At 42.4% G+C, this 16,255-nt stretch overlaps 1 protein-coding gene across 3 annotated transcripts; it reads left to right on the top strand.

The window, feature by feature from the left end:
- Window positions 1-1,022: 1,022 nt before the first annotated feature.
- Window positions 1,023-15,793, top strand: LOC120517095 (erythroid membrane-associated protein-like). 3 transcript variants are annotated; one of them, XM_039739195.1, is made up of 10 exons: window positions 1,023-1,192; window positions 4,548-4,619; window positions 5,004-5,336; window positions 6,632-6,911; window positions 7,640-7,744; window positions 7,852-7,878; window positions 10,916-10,954; window positions 12,210-12,236; window positions 12,330-12,356; window positions 14,080-15,793. In XM_039739195.1, exons 4-10 carry the CDS (start codon window positions 6,740-6,742, stop codon window positions 14,619-14,621), a joined length of 939 nt encoding a protein of 312 aa, XP_039595129.1. In that variant the 5' UTR covers window positions 1,023-1,192; window positions 4,548-4,619; window positions 5,004-5,336; window positions 6,632-6,739; the 3' UTR covers window positions 14,622-15,793. The 3 variants fall into 3 exon arrangements, with proteins under 3 accessions (XP_039595129.1, XP_039595136.1, XP_039595145.1); XM_039739202.1 differs by lacking the exon at window positions 10,916-10,954 and having other exon boundaries at window positions 1,024-1,192; XM_039739211.1 differs by lacking the exons at window positions 1,023-1,192; window positions 4,548-4,619; window positions 5,004-5,336; window positions 6,632-6,911 and adding an exon at window positions 6,994-7,394.
- Window positions 15,794-16,255: the final 462 nt, after the last annotated feature.

Raw genomic sequence — 16,255 nt, forward strand, 5'->3', positions numbered from 1 at the left:
ATATAGATAAAATGTATTATTATTGATATTAATAATAATAACAACAACAACAATAATAATAATACTGTTATTATGCCTAATAAAGGCTGCATGTGAATTGCTGTAAGACAATGGAGGACACCAGCGAGTCAGAATGTGACCACAGGACACACTGAGCTTTAACTGAAACCTCAGAGTTAATAACAAATCTAAAATAATATCAGCACTGAAACTGAACGAGTGTAAAGATGAAGACTGCTTACATGTTCTCACACATCCTCAGTGTTACTAGTGAAGTTCTCCAGTTTTAGTGACAGTCCACCTCACAACCCTAACCTGTACCTGCTAACAAACTCCTGCCGTCTTTAGATGTCATAAGAGTTTCATTCTGTGGATTCTGATTTTCTAGAAGTGTTAAGTTTGGTTTCACTTTTTCTGAGTTTACAGCATAGACGTGAGTCCCGTCAAATCAAACCCAACGCTTATTGAGATGTTGATCACCAGCAGGAGGTGAGATTCTCTTTTCTACAACTTTATTTGTTTTTTTGTTACAATTCATGAATACATTTTGTTTTTCCAGTTTTGAGAAGAAGCCCACTGAAGATATCCTGTTGGCTTTGGATTTAATCAGATTATTACAGACTGTAACTTCCTCATCTTTTCCTTATTCCCAGTGTTTCTGTTTTGCACCATTTGAGGAGGTCAGCAATGTATTTTATTCTCTAATATATCAAGTGCATGCCCTGACTCCATTTTGATTTCTTCTGCTCTCCTCTCCTTTCTTGGACTGACGTGATCCTCACACCACAAGTCTGCTTCTAATCTGAACAAAGGGTGATAAGTGTGTACCCTGCTTTGTTAAAAATCTAAAAAGATCATAAAAGCACAGAATTCTCATGAGATCTGATAAAAGCTGAGGGTCTTATTGTCAGATCACAGGCCATTTTATTTTAATGTGTTTCTGTCACTTTAAGACTCAGGTGTGTCAGTGTTGGCAGGCTGCCGTTTAAAAACGAAATAGAAATTAATCAACTTTATACAACTCCTTTTATTTTATTACACACCATCTTCTCCTTCTACAGCCTTATAAGACATTAAGAACATGAAAGGCTGACATATTGGGCATGAAGTTCACAGACCGCTGATGAAGGACAAATCCTCGTGATGTGTGAGCTCTAAACGTGGAGAGTGGAGAGAAAACAAAGTGAAAGCAGTAAGTGGAGACATTATGGACGTTTATTGCATTGCTGTTGTTAATGAATCCTTAGGTTGTGAGTGATAAGAATTGTAATTTGGAGGCTCACTCACTCAGTAACGTGTAACTGGCTTATGCTACACAAGTTTACATTGAGGTCGTGCAGATGAAGTGTGTGTTTAGTGAAGGAGCCATGAGCAGAGCAGAAGGCCTTCATAGGAGATCAGGGTGCTGTCATGAATTAGCTTGTCCACCCTGAGTTTTCACCAGTAAAAGTAACTCGAGTCAAGACCACCACATCAAACATTAATGAACATTATGAACATTGATCAGGATTTTACAGATGTAGGTTAGCCTCAGCTCCACCACAGACTCCTTCAGCTCCTTCAATTCAAAAGATAAAGAACTGATCGTCTCCAGCATATTGTCACTCCTAGAAATGTAGGTGTGATGATTCAAACTTATTATGAGATCTGACTGTGCTGTGTGCTGATAATCATGAACGGGGAAACAGGAGTGCAGACAGTTTACGGTGTCATCAGGGTGTGTTAGGATGAAAGTAGAAATAAGCAGAGAACAACTGGGCTGTCAGGCTCTCCTTGTTGGTTTGATTACTGGATCTACTGGCACAACTGGGAGTCTTGTGTTTCATGAAATGGTGGGCGGTGAAGACACATCAGGAGTACACATGAGAGAAAGAGAGAAATGAATGAATTGGTTAATGAAGTCCTGTACCTCAGTTTAGTATCAAATGGCATTGCTAACATAATAAACATGAACATCATATACAGCATAGCAGCCAGTTTGAAATGAACAACAATATTACATTCAATCAGCAAAGATATGAGCACGTTTACTGGAGGTCTCATGTCTGTGATCTGTAAAAGACTCCACTGAATTGGCTGAAAAATGAATGTTAAATAAGAAAGAGAAATCACTAAGAGAGAGAACCAGTTGTGCCAGTCCAATGAGGCTGTGTGATCTGACGCTGGAGATGTCGAGTGTTGAAGGCCTGTCTGAGTTCAAAGAGGCGTTTAAAAGATCAGGATTGTCACTTCTGGGCAAACTGCAATGTCTGTGACTTTCATGAATAAAATGGCAACCAACCCAAGGTAGACCTTTATAGTTAAAAAACTGTTACCTGAATTTAGGCCATCAATTTTACATTTTCAAAGGTTTAGTTATTGTCCATACTGTTTATCTCAATGTTTTCATTTTTATTTAGAGATTTTGTATCATTTTGTGGCCTGATTACCACCATGTTGTGTTGACAGCAGATTTTCATTGTCATTCTATGACTACTGGTGACATGTCACTCGATGTCACAATTCTTCTGATATAAAATAATGGTGTCCAGCTTGAAAATTATACTTATATAGAGCAAAGGAATACCTTTCACAAATACCTTTTTATACCGTATAGCTGAAGTACGCACCATTTGTTTTTTAGGCTCCTGAACTTTTTTCCATTTCCCCTTTTTTTGTTTTGCTGGCCTCAGTTCTTTATTTATGAAATGCCCTCCTACATTCATAACTGCTTTACTTTCCTCTTTCATCTCCTGGTCATCTCTCTAAAGTGAATCTCATACTTTCTAGGACTCACCAGTCCATAATAATAACAACAGAAGAAGAGAACAAATTCCAGTTGGTGACCACTGGGTGGGCCAGTCTGATGCAGTTGTGTGTTGGGGGGCTACAATAATGCAAAGGTGGGTGTGACAGACCACAGCTGTACCACTGATGTCTGCCAGTTTGATGACAGAGTGTCATTCCTGTGCCATTGTGGTAGAAATGATTAAATCCAAACTAGATAAGTGATGGGTGGCACGATGGCACAGTGGGTAGTGCTGCTGCCTCGCAGTAAGAAGACCTGAGACCTCCCTACTTGGAGTTTGCATGTTCTCCCTGTGTCTGCATGCGTTTCCTCCCACAGTCCAAGGACATGCTGGTTAGCTGTGTTAGTGATCTTAAATTGGTGTGTCTGTGTGTGTGCCCTGAAGTGGGCTGGCGCCCTGCCTGGGGTTTGTTTCCTGTCTTGTACCCTGTGTTGGCTGGGATTGGCTCCAGTGGACCCCCGTGACCCTGTAGTTAGGATATAGCGGGTTGGATAATGGATGGATGGATGGATGGATGGATGGATAGATAAGTGAAGAACTGTGAGTTCATTTGGATGAGAGAGTAGATAGATAGATAGATAGATAGATAGATAGATAGATAGATAGATAGATAGATAGATAGATAGATAGATAGATAGATACTTTATTAATCCCAAGGGGAAATTCACATAATCCAGCAGCAGTATACTGACACAAAGAAATAATATTAAATTAAATAGTAATAAAAATGCACGTAAAAGCAGACAATAACTTTGAATAATGTTAGCATTTACTCCTCTGGGTGGAATTGAAGCCAGTCAGTGGAGCAGGGCGGTGACAGCAGTCTGTCACTAAAGCTGCTCCTTTGTCTGGAGATGATCCTGTTCAGTGGATTCTCCATGATTGACAGAAGTCTGCTTAGTGCCCGTCACTCTGCCACAGATGTCAAACTGTCCAGCTCCATGCCTACATTAGAGCCTGCCTTCCTCACCAGTTTGTCCAGGCGTAAGGCGTCCTTCATCTTTACGCTGCCTTCCCAGCACACCACCGCGTAGAAGAGGGCACTCGCCACAACCGTCTGGTAGAACATCTGCAGCATCTTATTGCAGATGTTGAAGGACGCCAGCCTTCTAATGAAGTATAGTCGACTCTGTCCTCTCTTGCACAGATCATTAGCATTGACAGTCCTGTCCAGTTTATCATCCCGCTGCACTCCCAGGTATTTATAGGTCTGCACCCTCTGCACAGTCACCTCTGATGTTCACGGGGTCCATGAGAGGGCCTGGGCCTCCCAAAATCCATCACCAGTTCCTTGGTTTTGCTGGTGTTCAGTTGTAGGTGGTTTGAGTTGCACCATTTAACAAAATCATTGATTAGCTTCTTATACTCTTCCTCCTGCCCACTCCTGATGCAGCCCACCATAGCAGTGTCGTCTGTGAACTTTTGCACGTGGCAGGACTCCGAGTTGTATGGGAAGTGTATTGGAGTGCGCTTATTGTAAAGATCAATGAGGTAAAGGATGAAAATAATAAAATAAAGAGCTGAGAGTCGAGTCGAAAAGCTTCATGTCAACCAAATTGCACAGGAAGTAAATCAAGCAAAGAATGTCAGTTAAAGCTCCTGGGTTATTAACATGTAAACACAAATGATATAAATGGTGGTCTCTGCTCCTGTCATTTGAAGTGTAGATGACGCAGTTTTATCTGTGAGTTGTTTTACACACCAGTCTGTCAGAGGAGCTGACTTCACAGGTACAATGAGCTCTTCTTTGTGTTTCAGCCATGAACCTTCAGATGCGATGGACTCTTCTTATCTTATTGTTTCTACACAACACAGATATCTCCTGGGCAGGTATGGATGGCTGGCTGGTTATATTTTGTTCATTTTTAAGTGTGCTAAATGTTTCGTATTATTTATTTACACATTTCTCTTCATAGCAAAGTTCAGCAGAAGCAAGTCTCTTTACAAAGAATATTTATTTATTTATTTGTAAGCTTTTTTGTCAAAAAAAAAAAGTAAGAGAAAGAATTTAATTGTTTTTTGTATTATGGCTTGCAATAGTTTAAACCTAGAAAAATAATTTAAGGACAGTTTATTCTACAAGAAGTCAGAAAGATGAAATGATAATGAAACATTTATGAGTAGGCTAACATGGTTTTCATTAACTTTTGTCATTTTTTCTAATTTACAAATCACATCCTGGTCGTCACTCCACTCTTGTGGTTTCCTTTCCAGACAGCTTCATCGTTGTTGGTCCTTCTAAGCCCGTCGTCACTTATGTCGGTGAAGATGTGGTCCTGCCAGCCTCCCTCTCACCAGCGCTTAATGCTGAGGCCTTTCAAGTGAGGTGGTTTACAACTGACATCATGACACCAGAGCTGTTATACATCGATTACAATATCAGGAGACAGAGTGACACAAGAAGAACTCTGAGCAGAGACAACCTCAAGAATGGCAACGTGTCTCTAATAATCAGAAATGTCCGTGTTTCTGATGAACATCTCTACAAGTGTCTTGTGATCTCTGGACTTACAGAAGAGGAGACTCAGGTCTCACTCACTGTTGAAGGTCAGTGTGCATTTGTTTCTAGTTGTATTATGGGATGGCACAATGACTCAGTGGCTTGATCTACTGCCTGATGAAGTCCATGTCCACTTCCCATGAACACTTGTTGTCAGTGTAGAGTTTGCACTTCTACCTCCTCATCAGGTTTGACTTTTTTTCTGAGGTTTATGATTTTCCTTTCAAATAGAAAGACGTATGAATTGGGTTAACTGGTGATGTTAAAGTCGGCCAATATGAGTGACCGGGTCCCATGATGAGATAAGGAAGATAATAATAATAATAATAATAATAATAATAATAATAATAATAATAATAATAATAATAATAATAATAATAATAATAATAATAATTGAAACAATTTATTCATGTAGTACATTCCTCCTTATCAAAGCTCTTCACAGAAAGAACAACAAGGAATATATGACATTGAAAACAAACGCTAAATAAAGACAAATACAGAATATACAAAGAACTGAAGTAAAATAAAAGTTGACAAACCAGAATAAAATACAAAATACAATTAAAAATGAGAAAACCTTGAATCAGTAACATTGTGTGATACAAACAAACATCATCTCAGTGTTCCTGCAGCCCTGAAACTCTATAAATGATATAAGGTGTATAACTAGATATGCTAAAACATAACAGGTAAGTAATCAACAGTAAGATTATAAACACAACATACATAAGGACACAAACAATGAAATATACACAATTATAATATTTAAAAATCACCAGAAGACCACAGATAGTTAAAATACACCTAATGTGGGTTAAGACCCTGTCTAAAACTTGACACTGGATGCCATCAGGTGGGACATCAAGTGGGACAGCAGGTCACCTGAGAAGCATGGAAAGCTCAAGCCCTCCCAGCACAGACAGCATGCCAAGGAATTGGACTCCAGAGGTCAAAGGTGCTGCTCCTCTGGTTTGTAGGACTGTTGAGGTGACAAACTCCTCAGGTCCAGGCCAGTAATATTTCAATAGCTGGTCTCTTTATTTATGAGTGTGAAGACATTCAAAGAAATGTCCTCAAAGTCTCCAAACCTGCCAACTTACCTCAGTTGGTCCCAAGCATTTACAAACTGACGCTCTGCCAAGTTTCATTAAATATAAGCAATAAATAAAATGATCAGAAACAAGTCAAACAAAATAAAATCAAAGCCTACACTCCAAACTAAAACAACCAAATTCCTTTATCTGAGCAGTTCATTCCTAACCGTATGTCATGTCAGCTGATGTTAAAGTGTTTCTTCTTCTTCTCTTCACTGATCTTCCACTCTTTTGTGTTTCATTAGTTTTAGGTGCTCAGCCCTCCATTTCTATGAGCTCATAGAAGACAGAAGACCCGACTGGAGTGCAGCGCTGAGAAGTGGAACCCCCAACCAGAAGTCACCTGGAGGGACATGAATGGGGCAGACGTGACGTCACAGTCCACAATAAAGTCAGAGCGGGACTCCGAGGGTCTTCTGAGAGTGAGCAGCGTCCTCCCGGTGAAGGAGGAGTACAACGTGTTCAGCTGTCTGATGAGAAGTAAAGCACCAAAGCCAGACTGGCACTCCAGACTTGGCATCTACAGTACGTCATTAATAGTGTGGCACTAGCAGCATTGGCACTTTATTTTTACACAGAATGTGGCACTAAAGCACATATTTGTAGATCATCTTAAAAAGCTAGGCTCCCATTTACTTATTACCTGGAAAATCAATGTAGTAACTAATGTAGTGTTAAACGATGTGCCATATGCACATTAAAAGAAAAGATCCATAAGTGGAAATGAAATATAAATAAGAGTTGGAACTTTGAAATACAGGAATTCACATCACCACACACACGTGAACAAATCTACAATGTCAGGTACAGTTGGCTAGCAGTGCGACTTTGAGACAAGGCCATCGTGAAAATAGAAAAATAGAAAATTCAGTTGTGACTCAGTCTAGGAGTGGACCTCCATATATATCTGTGTCACGTGATTCAAAGAAATGAAAAGTAAACGTGTAGATTAAAAGACGTAGGAGACAAACACTGGAGGAGAACGACACTGAGTGGACATTAATGGAGGTGAGATACTGGATAATTAATGATGGAGAATGAGAGGGCTGATGGACACGCTGATGACATGGCTGTGAAGGTGTGTTTGGTCCCAGGCTCCAGCTACAGGAGCACCTCATCTGTGGTGTAAATGCAGGCTCTCATGATGCTCCCCTTAGCATGAAGGAGTCCCACTTGATGGATTCTTTTGTGTGTTCCTCACCTGAACCTCATTCCTGTCTCACAGACTCACATGTCTTCCCCTCATTTTGCAGGTTTCTCCCCAGGGGTCTCTGGCTGGTTGGTGGCTTTCTGCGTCTTGTTGGTTCTTTGTTTAGTGCCGACTCCCCTGCTGGTCATTCAATGGAGAAGAATGAGAGGTGAGGACAGAAGATCTCACATTGACATCAGAACAGACAGAATGCTCAGTAAATGGTATAGTTATTCATAAATAATTCATCTTTATATTCTTTTTTGTCTTCCCTAGAAACAAACACCAGATATGATTCAATAGGTGAGTACAGTTTGATTTCAGTTACTTTGTGTCTTTTACTGTCATCGGTGAATCCTGAGACGTGTCAGTCAGTTTGTATTTTAATCACACAATTCACAGTTAGCGGCTGTAGGAGTCCACATTGGAAATCCACTGACAATGGAAGGACATGCAGACTGTCCACTGGAGACATCATACCAGGAGCTGACCTGGAGTTTGTGTGCTGTGGGCTGACAAACCTAACGTCACATGTGTGCTGCGTGCCAAATGGCTCCTCCATTACACATTTAGTCCTCTCTCTAGTCGTGAGTCAGCACAGGGCTGTAGATATGAGACACTCTGATCAAGGACTGGTCTGATGAGCTCGACTTGTGCTGATTTACCTCTTTCTACTTGGCCACTGCTCATCTGTCTCCTGGGATGGTGAGGTGGCTTCTCAGGGGTCTTCAGAGTCCATGAATATCTGAGCAGTTCAATTAGTGAAGGCCTTGGTGTGACTGAAAAAATGTGAACTGGTCAGGAAATTCAAAATGGGAGATCAGGCCGGCCAGCCTGAATGTGAAGAGGAGACGATTTGAAAATGGTCAGCATTGAGCCAATGTGGCCCACCACGTTCAGTGAAGTCTTCTGTGTCTCCTTTGTGTTGGTGCTTCATGTGTGAATAGAGAAGGAAACAAAAAACAATAAAAAATAAACAGCTTTTTAAATTTATTTTATGATTTTGAATCTAAAATTCATTCATCTGTTTACTGATTCCAATTAACGGTAGCAGAGAGTTGACACACGACAGTAGAAATCCAATTGTAAGGTGCCAGTCTGTGACTCACACACACACACCCACACACACACTCACGCACAAATGCACCTACGCACACACACAGTCACACACACTAATACTCTTACCTTATTTATTGTTCTTTGGAATGAACAGCAGAGAAAGCCAAGCAGACAGAAGAGAAGCATCCACACTGACTGGGCTGGGCAGCAATGCCAACCTCTGTGCCAGCATGTTCACTTAATAATAATAATAATAAGAAGAAGAATCAATCAATCAATCAATCAACATTTATTTATATAGCACATATTCATACAAAAAAATGTAGCTCAAAGTGCTTTACAAAAATGAATAGAGAAATAGAAGACACAATAAAAAATAAACATAAGTCAACATTAATTAACATAGCACATTTTATTTGTAACAAACTTTTCTTGCACCAGAGTGCAATAAGGCATAGCAAGAAAAGAAGAATAAAAAGTATAAAGTAAGCAGTAAACATCCATCCATTATCAAACCCGCTATATCCCAACTACAGGGTCACGGGGTCTGCTGGAGCCAATCCCAGCCAACACAGGGCACAAGGCAGGAAACAAACCCTGGGCAGGGTGCCAACCCACCACACAAGCAGTAAATAACAAAGTAAAAACCAATTTGTGACATCCAGTAATAAATCCAAACAAAGCAGGAGAGTCAAACAGAACGTCATTAGATTCTGTAAATCAAGTTCTCATCCTCCATGACTTGACGTTTCCTCCTGCAGGGACAAAGAGCCAGCAGAATGGAGGGTCTGATGAGGCCACAGATGTGACGAGAGGCTGTGCCGTGGACTTCTTTGTGTGTTAGAATGAGAGTTTTAAATGTGACGTGTTTGTGAGCAGAGAGCCAGTGCAGTGACGCCAGTACAGGGGTGATGTGACAGTTCAGTGACGTATGGGTACGAGTCTGAGCAGCACAGTTTTGCACACACTGGAGCTTCTTAAGAGAATTTGCTGGTAGACCAAAGAGAAGAGCATTGCAATAATCTCAATGATGAAGGGCCTTAGATGAAGACATGAATACTCTTTTCAGAAGCAGATAGTAACTGAAATATTCAGGGTCCTGCAGTCTTGTGCTGATGAAACAAATACATTTTGGTAATGTTTTTAATGTGTGCATCAAACGTGAGCTGACTGTCATAAATAACTCCAAGGTCACAGACATTAATGGTAGGTGATAACAGAATTCTATCAACAGATGAACTCAAATGATTTATTTTTTGTACAGAAGAAGAAGGACCCATTAAAAGAGCCTCAGTCATTAAGCAATTTGATTGAAGGAACGTCTGCTGCACCCTTGACTTTGTTTCATGGAGTCAGTTTGTGAGGAGCGTAGTGGTGGAAGTTTACCTCAATATGGATTTGAGTGTCATCTGCGTAACAATGATCTCCTAAATCGTACATCTCTGTCATTTCCCCTAAAGGTTACATATAAATATGGTATCGTATGTAACGTATGTCACCTGAAAAGTCTTCACTTGTGACAATGTCCCTAGTCAACCTCAGAAGCAGACATATTGCTGTATATTTTGTGGCCACTAGGGGTGCCCCAGAGCTCTGAACAGCAGATACGACCACGTCCGACACCAACGGAGGATAACATAACATGTTTTATTACATGACAACACCTCACAACTCTTACTTTAAACAATACGTCAAATAAGTGCTTTATTGTCTCCCTCTGCTCCTCCTTAGTGAGTGTCATCCTCTTCCTCCCAACTCTGACTCTCCAAGTGAAGGAGACACTTGCTTGTATGTTGGACCCTGGTGTACTGCTGGTGTCATCACATTGCATTCTGAAAGCACATATGGGGGTCACATGACGCAGGTACTGTAGGCTCTCTTATGGAAGTGCCCTCTGGTGGCAGACACAGACCCTGGCAGGATTGCCCTTCTGAACTACAAGTCATATGAACTGAGCCAGTGGATCACTGCCATCTCTCATATTGTAGGCTGTATTGTCCTTGATATTTCATCCCGTCCATCTGTTAAATTTCCACCACGTGTAGGACAAGAACTAAAAGCCATCCTGGGCAGGTTGCACAGCCTTTCATTGTGGCCTCCCAGCTGGACAAAGTATCAGCCTTCACCCCAGTTGGGACGCCACTCCATCCGGTATGACGTTCACAATATACAGTATATATAAATATTCATCTGAGGTGTCCTTCATCCATGGAGAGACTGGTGTTGTCAGTCCCACTTCTCTTCTCAAATGTTCACTTTGTTCTTCTCTTTTTGTCTACAGTTGGATTCCTTCCTATATGGCTTCTGCACAAGGAAATTGGTAAGAAAAGATTTTTCTTCTTTGCATTAAAATGCAAAATAAAACTGTTAAAGATTTAAATGGAGGGAGAGAGTTTAGTAATTCAAGAGTTACAATAAGGACATGAAGATCTGGTGCCAGTAATGACACATCCAAGCTGAGCCGTTTAGCTAATAGAGCACATGAAGTCTATGAATTCTTTTCCTTATAATATTATGAAAATGTTTTTGTCTTTTACTCCATATCTGAAACTGGATTTCTATTTTATAATAATTGTTTTAACTTTCTTAGCCTGCACCCGCACTGCCCTCCTCTCACCCTGTGGTGCCCACTGTGCTGTCCTCTTGTGTCTTATGTATTCCCACTCAGTAAGGTGCCATGTATTTTCTTCTTCTTTGATGTTTTGTGTCCTGCTCTTCTTATCGTTGGTCCATCTATCAGATTAAAGCAGTTTGAGGGTCCTGGGGCTCAGACCCTACCTCAGTAGTACTGGACACAACACAAGAGTCCTCCTTATCCTTTGTTTGCTGTTGTTTTTATTCTAAAGCTCCGTCTGCTCCACTCAGTCTGATTATTAAACATTTGGATTTCTGTCCTCACATTTGGATTCACCACATTATTGTAACTGTGAACCCCTAAGAGTGAGCAGGACCCCGTGAAGTGGGCATCACATGTCACCTGATAGAAGTTCAGTCCTCCACTGTCACTCTGATCTCTCATGTCACACAGCAGTTTGTTTCTGGTCACCGACACTCAGACAGTTGGTACTGAGGAGCCATTTGAACTGACAATGGAGAAGACAAATAGCAAGGCCATCAGTAGGAGACAAACTGGTCAAGACGAGGGTCTTCTGGCACGTGTCTTATTGTATTGCAGTCACACTAATTACACCTGCAGCGTTCATTTCTGTGTTTCTGTGGTCACGAGGACACGGTCAGAAGTCTCACAGTAGGACCTCCACTCCTAATAATCCTAAATAATTCTGTTCCTTCTTCATCAGACGTCACGCAGATTCAAAGCCAAAGGCCAGTAGGCTGTTAATTCTGCAAATCCACTTTCAGTCTGTGCTTGGCACTCCAGCTATTGTCATGTCCATTGTTCTGCTGTCTATTATAAGGGGTCTTTATGAAGGGAAATTTGAAATGCAAAGATATTTTAAGACTTCAGAAGAGGAAAATGAAAGTAAATGAAAGTAGCGAGTGAGAACTGAAGAGATGATGTGTTAAGTTGACCCACCTGATTATTCACTCAGTAACGCAGCTCTCTTCTTCTGCAGAAAAGTCACAACGCGTCACCAATGCAGGTACAATATTTGAACTGGGGGTCACTGGGGGTCTTTCAAGTCTCACTCTTTATTGGACTCATTAAGTTTATTTCTTTATTTATTATTTTACAGAATGGAGGAGAATATGCAGCTCAGCAGGTACGGTTGATAAGCTGCTCATGAAATTCTCATTTTCTGTGTCTGTAGTCTTTATGTCTTCATGTTAAACGTGTCACCTTCATGACCATGACAAGCAGCACCTTGTGAGCTCTGTGACTGTCCCCAGGTCTGAGTTAATGGCTGAGGTCCCTCTGTGTGGGTGACATGGTGACACAGTGGTAGCGCTGTCTCCCAGTAAGGACACTGGGGTTCACATCCTGGGGGCTCCTTGTGTGGAGTTTGCATGTTCTGCCTGTGACTGTGAGGGTCTCCTCCGTGTGCTCCAAAGACATGCAGGTTAGGTGGTCCGGTGACGCTCAGTTAGCCCTGATGTGTGTCTGAGTGTTTGCCCGCTGATGGACTGGCGTCCCGTCCATGGGTTGTTCCAGTCTTGCCCTGATGCCTGCTGTGATCGGCTCCATCTGCCCCTCGACTCTGCCCTGGATAAGCAGGTTATGACAATGGATGGCTGCTTGTTCTGTGTGTTTAAAGGCAGATGAGCTGCTAGTTAAGGAACAGGAAGACCTCAGCCTCTACTGCCCCCTGGTGGTCTCTTTGAATATCGCTAGTTCTCTTATTCCTATGAAGTTCACTAAACAATCCTCTGTCATAAACAGCTGGATTCTCCTTGGCAGGCGGACATTACTTTATTTTGTGTTCCAAGAACATCAGACAAGTCAGTGAAGACAGAACTAAAGACCGGACCCTCCTCGTGCAGACACAACTCCTCAGATGTCTTCCTCGGTACAAAGGACGCCCGTTTGTCTTGTAGACTTTATTCTCAGAAGGTCACTTTGACTCGGTGGTCTCGTACCGATTAGCACTGCGTGTCATTGTCACTAATCCTGCTACTTAAAGACTCCATGATGTCCCTTCTGTCACTTAGGACCCTCTTGTGTTTCAGTGCAGACCCTTTCTCAGGCCCACCGTGAATTTTCTACATTTCCAGCATGTCGATGTTGAAGTATTTGTGAGATGACAACACTGAGGACACACTTGAGGTTTTCACTCCCAACGTTTGCTCTTTTTAATGTAAACTGAGTGCTGCTGAGTCCTCACAGGGCCCGCTGTCCATTCTCAGCCCCTCAGTGTCCAGTCCTGTCCCCTCTTTAGTGCCACTTTGTGTTCTGTCCTGCTGTCCTGTCCTTTGTCGTCACTACCAGTGTTGTCACCTTGTATGTCCTCTCATCCCTCCTCTCCTTATTAAAGCCCCCCTCACCTGTACTGACAAAAGTGACAGAGTCACCGACACAGCAGAGCAGAGCAGAGCAAAATGAATCAAAGTGGACAGGAATGACAGGAACAGGAGGACAACAGGCCAGGGGGGACATGAGACCCTCAGGTTAGTGACGACAAGTCTGAGAGCTGCTGGTGAGTCTGTGAACGAGTGCCAGGCCTCACTGGTGGTCTTCTTGTTTGTGTCTTTAACAAATCCTCGCTGTGTGATTCGTCTTTTATTAAAATGTTCACAGCGTGGTGATCAGGCTCTTTAGGGTTAAATGAAAATAAAATGGAGGAGGTCAGAGGTGCGACTACACAGGGGGGCCGAGCAGTGACACAGAGAGACACACAAGGGGCTTGGTGGGCTGAGAACTGAACACGTGCTGTTTGACGTCTTTGTCTTTTTAATGTTCAGGTCCTTCAAGGAGTGTAAATGTGTTGTTGTCTTCCTCAAGTCCCCTGATTTCCTGACGTCTTCCTCTTTTCTTCTTCTCCTCCTCAGCTGATGTCACTTTTGACCCTGAGACTGCACATCCATGTCTCATTGTGTCTGAAGACGGTAAAGAAGTGAGACACACAGACACACGACAGAGAGTGACGGACAATCCAAAGAGGTTTGACAACTATGTTCTTGTCCTGGCCAGAGAAGGATTCACGTCAGGGAGACACTACTGGGAGGTGGAGGTCGGGGGGAAGACTGAGTGGACTTTAGGAGTCGCCAGAGAGTCGGTCAACAGGAAGGAGAAGATTACACTGAGCCCAGATAATGGATACTGGACTGTGTGGCTGAGGAATGAGAACGAGTATGAGGCTCTCAATTACAGTTCTGTCATTCTACCCCTGAGAGTGAAGCCCCAGACAGTGGGGGTCTTTCTGGACTATGATGAAGGTCAGGTCTCCTTTTACAATGCCCAGTCCCGCTCTCACCTCTACACCTTCACAGACTCCTTCACTGAGCCCCTCTATCCGTACTTCAGTCCTGAACCTAATGACGGTGGTAAAAACGCGGCCCCTCTGGTCATCTGCCCCCTGCGCACACACTGACCCCTCTGTATTAATGTCGTCTGTCCATCTCTGTGTCAGGTCAGAGCAGCACAAAGCCGATGGAGACTTTCTTTAACATTCAGACCACCGAGCTCAAAGCCCCCCTGAGGTGTCCTGCTGTTTGCTGCTCGTCTGATTTTCATTTTCAGGATCTCTGTGTTTAATGAGACATCAGGACTGAACACTTGAGATTTTTAAATGGCGTCGGATCAAAGCGTCGGCTCCATCATCAAATGTGAATCTGAGGGTCTGAGAATGAACAGAAATCCTGAGTGCGCGTCTTTAATTTGACATTCAAAGAGGAATTCAACAAAGATGGTCGTGTTCTCCACAGCACTGGATTGGTTTTCTTCAGTCGTCGTGTGACGTCACTTGCTGGTGGTCAGTCCTGATGACCCTGAGGTGCCCACTTTGTGACATTAAAAGACATGAAGAGTGTGAGCTGAGCAGAAGAAATCAGAGACCCTGAATATCGAGACCACTGTCCATTTTGTAACTCGCTTATCTAATTCAGGGTCACAGGGGGCTGTCAATGTGGGGGGCAACACGGATAAGAACCAACCTGCGACACCAGAGCTGATTGCCGGACCACCAATCACTGTGCTACTACGAGACCACCGATCAGACAAACCTGAATTCCTATCTAGCGTTATATACTTCTATTGTTAGACGTGGACTGAAATACACAACACTGTAAGTCTGCTGAGAAGTTCATCAACACTGAGATGAGTTTGTGATGAAATGAAATAAAACAGAAAGGGACGTCAAATGAAATAAAGAAAGGCAGGAATTACAAAAAGAAATCATCGACATCAGTGAGGTGACACGGCGCTGTCCTCTGTAAGAAAATGGCTTCTCGTGAACTTCTCTGAGGGTCCACCTCACAGTCCTGAACCTCCGGCAGACTCGACGTCATTTCAGTGACACACACAGGTGGTCTGCTGCAGTGCTGGAGTCGCAGTGTGTGACAGAAATGACAATAATAAGTTTAATTACTTAACAGAGTGCTAGACGTGATAAAAGAACTGAAGAAACAGAATTAAAAAATGGACAACTTCACACAAATCAGAACAATTAAAAATGACAATAGAATACAGAATTGTGTGTGAATGGCACCTCTTGTGGTCATGAAGTGTAATTAAAATAATTAAAAATGGAGTCAAATTCATCAATCCAGTCCTCGTCTGAATCAGTTTATTTATTGTGCATTTGAGTGTGAAGGCGTATGTGAGACTCAGAAATGTCACTTTGTCTGTCATTTATAAATGAACTCAAATAGAGTCAGGGACAGAACTGCAAGTGTGTTTGTCTGGTGTTACCAGTGACCAGGGGATGTGCGACTGGGAGAACTGGGAGAAAGGTCATGTGACACCAGGAGAACACGTTAACTCCACAGAGACGCTGAGCATGATGGGAACTGAAATTAGGAGCTGTTACATTTGTTGAACAGAAGCCTCTACAAACACACGTCGGCCTGCAGTATGAAAGTTGACGTCACTGATGAGATTTACTGAGTGACTTTGGAGTTGTAGATAAACTCGTGTCATCAGCGTGATCTTCATGCTCTTCCTCTCACTAATCACAGTCACTGCTCTCATCTGCACACCACACACATGTCGGTGGTCTTACTGTTC

This window comes from Polypterus senegalus, chromosome 1, assembly GCF_016835505.1.
Source record: "Polypterus senegalus isolate Bchr_013 chromosome 1, ASM1683550v1, whole genome shotgun sequence".
NCBI classification, from domain to species: Eukaryota; Metazoa; Chordata; class Cladistia; order Polypteriformes; family Polypteridae; genus Polypterus; species Polypterus senegalus.